This window comes from Lissotriton helveticus, chromosome 1_1 (assembly GCF_964261635.1).
Source record: "Lissotriton helveticus chromosome 1_1, aLisHel1.1, whole genome shotgun sequence".
NCBI lineage: Eukaryota > Metazoa > Chordata > Amphibia > Caudata > Salamandridae > Lissotriton > Lissotriton helveticus.
Window position 1 is genome coordinate 1,861,243,591 of NC_136057.1, and position 12,285 is coordinate 1,861,255,875.

Here is a 12,285-nt window from a genome sequence, read left to right on the forward strand (position 1 = left end):
TATCTACGACAGGTTCCTGCCAACCATACTCCACCTTGAGGTGATCCGCCACCTAGTAGTCTTCCCAAAAACACATGCATGGTTCCCGAATCTGCCTAGGTGCCCGTGTGATGGGAAGGCGAGTCAGACAACCTTACATTTTTTACTGTTCTGTAGACTTTATAGTGATATCAGGTCATCAACGCTACACCCCCCTATTAATATCCCAAGGTTTATCTCATCATCAGGAGGCTTTTATTCACTCAAAAAACCTGCCAACTTTATACACATGTTTTGTTATTCTAGAGTACATCAAGGAGGCCTTCTGTAGACGAAAATCTTTAATCTATGTAGGCGACTTGCGTTTTGAGGAAATTGATGATTTTTGAGAATTTTCCTAGTTGATCCCACCTGTAATCATGGGCATGGGCGTGGTCTTATTTGTGAAAAACCACATATAAAGACTTGTAAGTAAAATACTACAAAGGGAGATGGGCATGGTCTTTAAAAAATTGCCTGTGATACCATGTTTGGGTCCATATTGAATTGCTGTTTCTCTATGTCTACCTCAATGCTTGAATATTTCTGTTTTTAAGTGTAATTATTGTGTCTATATGTAAACCAAATGTATTGAGCTTTTTATCCTTCTATATAATTCACGTCTTTATCTTGTAGCTCTTGCTTTTTAATAAAGATTTACTTAACTTGACTTGATGTAAAATGTGGCTAACCAAATTAACTAACAGAAATTAATTTTTGAACATGGATTTAGTCGAAATCCAGTTTCATATTTCTTTCCATTGATCTATGCAGGAATTGAGAAATTCAAAGGCCAGTACTTCCACAGTCGGGACTACAAACACCCAGAACCGTTTGAGGGGAAGAGAATCATCATAATAGGAATTGGGAACTCTGGAGGTGATCTTTCTGTGGAGATCAGCCGCACAGCCAGCCAGGTGACCTAATCTTCAGGTTTTTAATAAAGTTTGAAGAAGTTCAGATGCACCCAGGGATTTCAAATTCATACAGCCACGCAACATACTCCGTTAGATGCCTCCACTTCTGTAACACTTGTTTCCACTGCCTACTACTCACACACTACTAAAGGCAAAGGTTGGCTAAAGGATATGTAATGTGGTTATAGTTTAAGTTTTGTCGCATACTTTAATGTGTATACTTTTTGGAATGTTCTATTGCATATTTTATTGGGTTTACTGTGTTTTGTTTTCAGTGTAAGGGGGGATGTGTTGTGTATTGGTTACTATCTTTTCCCTGTTGGGAGTGAGGCATGGAATGCTGGTTGCATTCTTCCACGGTGTTCCAGTCCATTGGTCAGCTGCTGCCTTTACCTTGGACTGGAAGCTGTGCTGCCTGGCTCTCACCTGTTCCGTTCTTCAAATAAACTCTTGCAAGATGTAACCATTGTCTTCCTTTATAACATGCTCTCACACAACCCGAGGGGTGTCATGCTTCGTCATTGGGCAACTCCTCGTTGGGACAGCGCTGCAATGGCCAATGGGCCCCGCGAGGGGGCTCTTCACCGGAGATCTTTTGAGCTGCCGTTTGCGAAGTGTGAGTGTGATGGTGAGGGAGTAGTGTGTGAGTAGTGTGTTAAAAATGGTAAAATAACTCTTAGGGATTTATAAATCAGGTTTTAATGTGTTGAACCCTAGGTTATATTAAAACAAGTTTGGCATTAGGTGGATATAATGGTCCATGTTAGCTCAAAGTATAGGTAGTGGTCAACATGTTTCTTGCCGGTAAAGTCTGGAAAGATCTAGGCAATTCCTCAGGACCATGAGGAAAACGAACTAAACTACTCCTAGGTGGACAGGTAAAGGCACATGTCTTGCTTAGTGCTTTGCTGTCCCATGCGCAAAATGATATAGAGTATACCTTAATGCGATCAACAAATATACCGACCTAGAAGGGAGAGAAGAGGGGATGGGAGGAAAGGGATGAAAGGCACAAAAGTAGTACATACATAATACAATTATGGTGCCTGTGCCTCACAGGGTGCGCATGCCAGGTGATTGCATGTTCGAGTACAGTGCCTAGCTGGTCTAGCAGTGCGTCCAGATCACTGTCAAAAGATAGATGGGCTGGGTGAATGCTCGCGGTTGGTGTGCAGTCATGAAAGGAGCGCGGTGCTATGAAGTATATCGTGTCAATCTTGTATAGGGTAATGTAGAGACCACATCTCCTTAAGGCTCATCTATAGCGAGCATTGGTGCAGCTCATTCGTATTTATGATACATGCCACTGTGATGTTAATGGCTATGGCGAAGTGTGGTAATAGCCATAACGTCAGCATACATATACACCATTGAAGTTTGTCGTGTCGGTCTTATATAGGGCAATGTGGAAGCCACATCTCCTTAAGGCTCATCGTTAACAAGCATTGGTGCTGCTCATTCGTACTTACAATGCATACCACTGTGATGTTAATGGCTAAGGTGAAGTATGGTAATATAGAACATACACGAAGGAACCACATCCGGCCCTCATGCAAGCTGCACAGCCATAACCATTACTGAATGAATCCAATAAATTGAGTTTCTTTGTGATCTTCAAATTTTTCTAATTATTTCATTGCTTTTCGCTTCTTTTTATCCTTATTTTTATCAATTCATTTGACTCATTCCGAAGCTTGTACAATGTTTTTGATACGCATACAGGAAAATTACATGTTTCCTCATGTTATGACTTTATTTAAAAACCCAATGCATTTCGGGATATTCCCTTCGTCAGGGGTATTGTAACATGTATGCTTAAAACTGAATTCAGGAAGAGATTCTTACATGTGTAACTTAATTCTCACCCCAATCCAATCAGATAACAAGAGCAATCAAAAGACATTGGGGTATTCTACAGAATGGGGGGCGACAGTACCACCCTCCAAGTTTCTCCTTCCAATGCACATGGAATTTAAGAGGCACCATAGTCCACCCAAGACCAAAGACTGTACAAAAACAAACACAGCAATCTCTGTGGGGGTCTACCACCTGTGACTGGACACTTTCCGTGCTGGTCCTGAGGGGTCTGTGCACTGACAAAAGCATCAAAAAGCATACAACTAAATGGGCACCAGATATGGACACAGCGATCTCACTCTAACTGCAACTCCATGCCCCGAATTTACATGATAACCTGCCCATGTAACATGTGTTACATTGGTATGACCACACGCATGGTGAAAACTAGAATAATGGAACCTTACAGCAACATACGCTGCAGTAAACTGACGACCAAGCTGAGCACACATTTCATTGAGACACAACATTCTCCAGACCACCTCACCTGGACAGTTTTGTAAATGCATCCACATGCGACCAAACACTACTTGTTCCAGAAGGAGCAACAGTGGATTTTCCACCTATCTACCCAGATTACGGGATTAAATGATAACATCCCCTGGGGAGAGATTCATAACTGACATCACCTACACACCTGACTTCGATCCGATTTGCCCCGTAACAGGACAATTGGGTAATTCACCACCTCTGATATTACCCAATAACTATGTCACTTACCACACTAGTAAATACCCTACTGCTCGTGACTACATGACCACAATACACGTTTTGTGGCTAGCCACATAAGATAAGAGCACCCTCTCATGCACTCCATGAGGCCCATATGCATGTATCCAGGCAGCCATATGTGATAATGTTACCTCACTGGGGAGTCCACTGCATTATGGGCAGAATCACCTCTCCAATATGGCCCCCTCTTCTACACCCTTCGGGCATCTTAACCACTCCAAGATGGCCCCCATCTTTTGTACCTCCACCAGATCTAATATGGTGCCCGCAGTGCTCCACATGCTGAGCCTTTGATCCGGTCTAGTGGCTCACCACATACGCCCACCTGACGCTACTTGTACCTTGGATCACAAGAGTGCTCGCATTCGCGCCAAGCAGAGCAACAGGTAGGTCGCAAGCTTACTGCAGCAATCCGGAATCGTAAGTACTTCGATGTGTTCGCATTCCTTTTCTCCCTCCTAACGGTTTTCCAGCACCTCAGGCATGGTGTACTTATTTCTTGCCCTTGTTTCCCTAGGCAGGAGGACGCTTTGCACAACTCCGCTTCGGCTCATTTGAGCCATTCCCCTTGACTCTGAATTACCCCGCATAGCACATGAGAGTTTTAGCACAATGTTGATAAATTCTTCCAGAACCTACGACACTGGTGTATATGTATGTTGACGTTATGGCTATTACCACACTTCGCCTTGGCCATTAACATCACTGTGGCATGTATCATGAGTACGAATGAGCGTCACTAATGCTCGTTAGCGATGAGCCTTAAGGAGATGTGGCCTTCGTATTACCCTTAGTAAGATCCGCACAATATACTTCAAAGCACCCCCCTCTTTTTCATGACTGCTCACCAACCGTAATAACTCACCCAGACCATCTATCTTTTGACAGTGATCCAGACGTACTGCTAGACCAGCTAAGCACTGTACTCGAGCATGCAATCCCCTGGCATGAGCACCCTGTTAGGCACAGACACAGTAATTGCATTATGTATACACTACTGTTGTGCCTTTCATCCCTTTCTTCCCATCCCCTCTTTTCTCCCTTCTAGGTCGGTACATTTGTTGATCACATTAGGGTATACGCCTATGTCATTTTGCACATGGGACAGCACGGCACTAAGCAAGACATGTGCATTTAACTGTCCACCTAGGAGTAGTTTAGTTCGTTTTCCTCACGGTACTGACAAATTGCCTAGATCTCTCCAGACTTTACCAGCAAGAAACATGTTGATCACTACCTATACTTTGAGCTAACGTGGACCATTATATCCACCTAAGCCCAAACCTGTTTTTAATATAACCTAGGGTTCAACACATTAAAATCCGATTTACGAATCCCTAAGAATTATTTTGAAAATTTTTTAGCACTCTACTCACACACTACTCCCTCACCATCACACTCACACTTCACAAACGGCAGCTCAAAAGAACTCCGGCAAAGAGCCCCCTCGCGGGGTCCATTGGCCATTGCAGCGCCGTCCCAACGAGGAGCTGCCCAATGATGATGCATGACACCCCTCGGGTGTGTGAGGGCATGTTATAAAGGAAGACAATGGTTACATCTTGCAAGAGTTTATTTGAAGAACGGAACAGGTGAGAGCCCGGCAGCACAGCTTCCAGTCCAAGCAACAGGCAGCAGCTGACCAATGGACTGGAACACCGTGGAAGAATGCAACCAGCATTCCATGCCTCGCTCCCAACAGTGAAAACATAGTAAGCAATACACAACACATCCCCCCTTACACTGAAAACAAAACACAGTAAACACAATAAAATATGCAATCGAAATTCCAACAATTATACACATTACAGTATGCAACAAAACTTAAACATAACCACATCAGAAGATACTCTGGATCGAAATGTGCCTGTGTCAAGAAAATCTTCCATCCTTTCAGTATCCTTTACACCATCAGCACACACCAAACCTTTCTCGTAAAACACTCAATTCTCCCTGAAGACAAAGCAATGCTTTTTAGATTACACATTCTTCCGTCCTTCAAATGCACTGCATTGTGCAAAAGTTCAACAACTTTTAGTGGTGGCCCGAACTGACTTTCACCCTTAGGAACCTTACCAGGTCTCTTCAGATTAACTAAATCACTGACCTTGACCTGTACTTCCTTCACGCCATGAGTCTTATCATAATAGCTCTTACTCTTATCATGCACCTGCACCTGCACCAATCTGTTCCTCACCTCCTCCGCTGACCATTGTTGCAACGGACCATCAAAAAGCCAAGCTGGAGAGAACTTACACCTGGGTTTCCTGCCTCTCATGATAATAAAAGGAGACAAACCTGTGGAATCATGAGTGTTGATTCTGTATGCCTAAACAATTCTAACTTCCAATATTTTCTCTTGGAAATGGCTGCTTGGATGACTCCTTTCAACACACGGTTGAAGCACTTCACAGTGCCATTACCACTGGGGTTGTTAAATGCCATGGTTTTGTGCTTAATGCCCACCCTTTCAAAATATTCCTTGGCACTCCTGGATGTAAACTGCACTCCATTGTCACTCAAAACACAAGCAGGTAATCCTTCCATTACAAACATTGTATCCAGGAATTTAAGAACAGTGTCAGTGTCTACCCTTTCAACAGTTTCTACTACTGGCCATTTCGAAAACAAATCCATGGCAACTAAACCATATTCCTTAAACTCTCCAACAGGAACAAAAATGTCCACAACAACAACCTCCAATGGAAAATTCGGAATCAAACCCTCACTCATTGGAGGTTTTAAGGTTTTAAAACAAGTGTCAGCAGAAGAACACATTACACAATCCCTCACAAATCTTTCCACAGCTTTATCAACTCCTGGCCACCAGAAAATGCCTTTAACAATGATCTTAGTTCTTACAATCCCAAAATGACACTCATGGCACAATTGTAACACCTTGTTCCTTAGACTCTCGGGAGGTATGACCCTGTCACCTCTTATAACGAAACCCTTGTCCACGGACAGTTCAGTTTTAACTTCCCAAAAAGGTCTGTTACATCATCCGTCTTGGGCCAACCATTGCACAAACATTCCTGAACCGATCGTAATTTAACATCTTCACATTGTTCCTCCATCCACTCAACTTTCTCAATGGCTGGTATACCAGCATCTTGAATAAGTGCAATGTTGAAATCCCCCCATGGGTCGTCAGAACATTCTTCCATGGGAACTGTCAATCTGGACTGACAATCAGCAATGGCATTTTATCTGCCCGATACATGAACCGAACTGTAGACAAATTCTTTCATTCTCATGTAGATTCTAGCTAATCTGACTGATGCTGTAACACTTCCCTCCGTAGTAAGGATTTTTACTAAAGGACGGTGATCAGTGCTGATTACAACAGGTTTCCCCCAAACAAACACATGGAAATGCTCCAGGGCCCAAGTGCAAGCTGAAGCCTCTCTTTCCATAATTGGATATTTGATTTCCGTGGGAGATAATGATCAGGAAGCAAACAATATTATGTTCTCATGATTATTCACACACTTCTGCGATAACACGGCTCCCAAGCCCTTGTCGCTTGCATCAGTTGTCAAAATACATTCCAGATTGGGGTCAAACTGCTAAGAGAACTCACATTTTGCAAATCACTTTTCACCTGACCAAACTCTGTCTCACACTCACTAGTTCATTCAAATTTAGTGTTTTTCTTCAATAATGAACGCATGTTGAATACCTTACTGGCAACATTTTTAATGAATTCTGGGCAGTACTCAGCCATGCCCAAAAATGATCTCACCTCCTCCTTGTTAGTTGGAGCAGGCAAACCCACAATTGCATTGACTAAGCAAGCTTGGGTTTTACACTGTCCTCACAAATAATATGTTCTAAATAGGATACGCTCCTCTGTGCAAATTTGCATTTACTGATTTCAACTGTTAATCCAACATCTTGTAACACACTCAATACATCTTTCAACTTGCTATCATGCTCCTCCTTGCACTTATCAGAGACTAAAATAGCGTCCTGAAAGAATCTGACTCCACTCATTTTACAGAACAACTTTGTGCATTAGCCGCTGGAAGACGGCAGCGGCCGAAGCAAGGCCAAAAGGCATGCGTTTGAATTGGTGACAACCATAAGGTGTTATGAAAGCGGTAAGCTTCCTTGATTCAGACGACAAAACAACCTGGTGATATGACGCAGAAAGATCAATGGTGGAAAACCAAGTAGCACCCTTGAAAGATGATAACATCTCATTGATCTTAGGTAGCGGAAACCTATTGATGACAATGTTGTTATTTAGGTGTCGCAAATCAATGCATAAGCAAATTTTGCCGTTCCCCTTGCGTGCCACCACCATCAGAGAAATCCATTCAGAAGTTTCCACTTCTTCAATCCCATTCCTCTCAATTACCCATCTAAATCTTTGGTAACTTCATCTCTTATTAATATAGGGATGGGCCTTACTTTATGTACCCTAGGTCCCGCATCCTTTTTAAGCACAATAGTGTGCTCAAAACCTTTGAGAGCCTAATTCCTTATTGAAAACTTTTGGAAACATGCTACTCATTCCATCTTGTAGTTTACTCAAATCATCCACAATGAGTACTTTCTCTTCACTATTCAGCTCTAAAATAATGTGCAAATTCTTTTGGTCCATCCAACCTAGGACGGAGGGACCAAATTAATCTACATAAAGTTTCCCTCTTTCTGACCTTCGTTTGAACAAAAACGTCAGCCATCTGAAACCCAACATAATAATTTTTTCACTAGTAAAACGCAGTGGATTGACATCATTGGGAACTAATTGCTGGCCTATTTTCTTAACAAATTTCTCCTTCCAAATTCCATCGTTTATTATAGGATAGGGTGACCCTGAGTCCGCAAAACTCTTGATAGGTACACCCCCTACCGATATGTCACATACAGGTTTCTCCTTAACAGAACTATCTGTAATGTTAATCACGAAATTATCTTGTAAATTCTTCACACTTTCCCATTCAGGACTCATTCTCTACCTCAATATCAGTAGGAGTGTCATCGTCACACACGTATTTTACATTGCCTTTCCTCTTCCTACACATTTTACTAAAGAAGAAGCAATCGCAATGGAGCGCACACCGCTAGCCCCTCCTCCGGGTCGCCTCTAGGGACTCTGGTACATGGAGTTCTTGAGTGGTTCACCCCAGTGGGTGCAAGTAGGTACTTGTAGAACTGATGATCTCTAGGCCCGATACATGTCCCGGGTTTTTGGATATCGCCCGAGACACGGCTCGGGTTTCGGGATAACTTCCCTCATCAGTAGAGAAAATAGTTAGGGGTGGAAGAGAAGGCCGCCAAACAACCGTCAATGGCTTTGATGCTCGAACCGGCACGCAGGTGCGTCGTCCAGGAGCCCGTCGGCTCAAGGGAGCCAATTTGTCGAAGCAATCGCAATGGAGCGCACACCGCTTGCCCCTCCTCCGGGTCGCCCCTGGGGACTCTGGTAAATGGAGTTCTTCAGTAATTAACCCCAGTGGGTGCAAGTACGTACTTGTAGAACTGATGATCTCTAGACCCGATACATGTCCCGGGTTTTTGGATATCGCCCAAGACATGGCTCGGGTTTCGGGATAACTTCCCTCATGAGTAGAGAAAATAGTTAGGGGTGGAAGAGAAGGCCGCCAAACAACCGTCAATGGCTTCGATGCCCGAATCGGCACGCAGGTGCGTCGTCCAGGAGCCCGTCGGCTCAAGGCTCAAGGGAGCCAATTTGTAGAAGCAATCGCAATGGAGCGCACACCGCTAGCCCCTCCTCCGGGTCGCCCCTAGGGACTCTGGTACATGGAGTTCTTGAGTGGTTCACCTCAGTGGGTGCAAGTAGGTACTTGTAGAACTGATGGTCTCTAGACCCGATACATGTCCCGGGTTTTTGGATATCGCCCGAGACATGGCTCGGGTTTCGGGATAACTTCTTTCATCAGTAGAGAAATTAGTCAGGGGTGGAAGAGAAGGCCGCCAAACAACCGTCAATGGCTTCGATGCACGAACCGGCACGCAGTTGCGTCGTCCAGGAGCCCGTCGGCTCAAGGCTCAAGGGAGACAATTTGTAGAAGCAATCGCAATGGAGCGCACACCGCTAGCCCCTCCTCCGGGTCGCCCCTAGGGACTCTGGTACATGGAGTTCTTGAGTGGTTCACCCCAGTGGGTGCAAGTAGGTACTTGTAGAACTGATGATCTCTAGACCCGATACATGTCCCGGGTTTTTGGATATCGCCCTAGACATGGCTCGGGTTTCGGGATAACTTCCCTCATCAGTAGAGAAAATAGTTAGGGGTGGAAGAGAAGGCCGCCAAACAACCGTCAATGGCTCCGATGCCCGAACCGGCGCGCAGGTGCGTCGTCCAGGAGCCCGTCGGCTCAAGGGAGCCAATTTGTAGAAGCAATCGCAATGGAGAGCACACCGCTAGCCCCTCCTCCGGGTCGCCCCTAGGGACTCTGGTACATGGAGTTCTTGAGTGGTTCACCCCAGTGGGTGCAAGTAGGTACTTGTAGAACTGATGATCTCTAGACCCGATACATGTCCCGGGTTTTTGGATATCGCCCGAGACATGGCTCGGGTTTCGGGATAACTTCCCTCATCAGTAGAGAAAATAGTAAGGGATGGAAGAGAAGTCCGCCAAACAACCGTCAATGGCTTCGATGCCCGAAACCGGCACGCAGGTGCGTCGTCCAGGAGCCCGTCGGCTCATGGCTCAAGGGAGCCAATTTGTAGAAGCAATCGCAATGGAGCGCACACCGCTAGCCCCTCCTCCGGGTCGCCCCTAGGGAATCTGGTACATGGAGTTCTTGAGTGGTTCACCCCAGTGGGTGCAAGTAGGTACTTGTAGAACTGATGATCTCTAGACCCGATACATGTCCCGGGTTTTTGGATATCGGCCGAGACATTGCTCGGGTTTCGGGATAACTTCCCTCATCAGTAGAGAAAATAGGTAGGGGTGGAAGAGAAGGCCGCCAAATAACCGTCAATGGCTTCGACGCCCGAACCGGCACACAGGTGCGTCGTCCAGGAGCCCGTCGGCTCAAGGCTCAAGGGAGCCAATTTGTAGAAGCAATCGCAATGGAGCGCACACCGCTAGCCCCTCCTCCGGGTCGCCCCTAGGGACTCTGGTACATGGAGTTCTTGAGTGGTTCACCCCAGTGGGTGCAAGTAGGTACTTGTAGAACTGATGGTCTCTAGACCGATACATGTCCCGGGTTTTTGGATATCGCCCCAGACATGGCTCGGGTTTCGGGATAACTTCCCTCATCAGTAGAGAAAATAGTTAGGGGTGGAAGAGAAGGCCGCCAAACAACCGTCAATGGCTTCGATGCCCGAACCGGCACTCAGGTGCGTCGTCCAGGAGCCCGTCGGCTGAAGGCTCAAGGGAGCCAATTTGTAGAAGCAATCGCAATGGAGCGCACACCGCTAGCCCCTCCTCCGGGTCTCCCCTAGGGACTCTGGTACATGGAGTTCTTGAGTGGTTCACCCCAGTGGGTGCAAGTAGGTACTTGTAGAACTGATGATCTCTAGACCCGATACATGTCCCGGGTTTTTAGATATCGCCCGAGACATGGCTTGGGTTTCGGGCTAACTTCCCTCATCAGTGGAGAAAATGGTTAGGGGTGGAAGAGAAGGCCGCCAAACAACCGTCAATGGCTTCGATGCCCGAACCGTCACGCAGGTGCGTCGTCCAGGAGCCCGTCGGCTCAAGGCTCAAGGGAGCCAATTTGTAGAAGCAATCTCAATGGAGCGCACACCGCTAGCCCCTCCTCCGGGTCGCCCCTAGGGACTCTGGTACATGGAGTTCTTGAGTGGTTCACCCCAGTGGGTGCAAGTAGGTACTTGTAGAACTGATGATCTCTAGACCCGATGCATGTCCTGGTTTTTGGATATCGCCCAAGTCATGGCTCGGATTTCGGGATAACTTCCCTAATCAGTAGAGAAAATAGTTAGGGGTGGAAGAGAAGGCCGCCAAACAACCGTCAATGGCTTCGATGCCCGAACCGGCACGCAGGTGCGTCGTCCAGGAGCCCATCGCTCAAGGCTCAAGGGAGCCAATTTGTAGAAGCAATCACAATGGAGCGCACACCGCTAGCCCCTCCTCCAGATCGCCCCTAGGGACTCTGGTACATGGAGTCCTTGAGTGGTTCACCCCAGTGGGTGCAAGTAGGTACTTGTAGAACTGATGATCTCTAGACCCGATACATGTCCCGGGTTTTTGGATATCGCCCGAGACATGGCTCGGGTTTCGGGATAACTTCCCTCATCAGTAGAGAAAATAGTTAGGGGTGGAAGAGAAGGCCTCCAAACAACCGTCAATGGCTTCGATGCCCGAACCGGCACGCAGGTGCGAAGTCCAGGAGCCCGTCGGCTCAAGGCTCAAGGGAGCCAATTTGTAGAAGCAATCACAATGGAGCGCACACCGCTAGCCCCTCCTCCGGGTTGCCCTTAGGGACTCTGGTACATGGAGTTCTTGAGTGGTTCACCCCAGTGGGTGCAAGTAGGTACTTGTAGAACTGATGATCTCTAGACCCGATACATGTCCCGGGTTTTTGGATATCCCCTGGAGGACGCACCTGCGTGCCGGTTCGGACATCGAGGCCTTTGACGGTTGCTTGGCGGCCTTCTCTTCCACCCCTAACTATTTTCTCTACTGATGAGGGAAGTTATCCCGAAACCCGAGCCATGTCTCGGGCGATATCCAAAAACCCGGGACATGTATCGGGTCTAGAGATCATCAGTTCAACAAGTACCTACTTGCACCCACTGGGGTGTACCACTCGAGAACTC

General features: G+C 46.3%; 1 protein-coding gene across 1 annotated transcript in view; it reads left to right on the forward strand.

Annotated features, from left to right (window-relative positions):
• Positions 1–12,285, forward strand: part of LOC144754063 (flavin-containing monooxygenase 5-like) — a 435,529-nt gene that overhangs the window by 240,304 nt on the left and 182,940 nt on the right. The window contains exon 5 of the mRNA XM_078641585.1: positions 793–935. Within this exon, the coding sequence (XP_078497711.1) occupies positions 793–935 (143 nt within the window). The remainder of the gene's footprint in view (positions 1–792; positions 936–12,285) is intronic.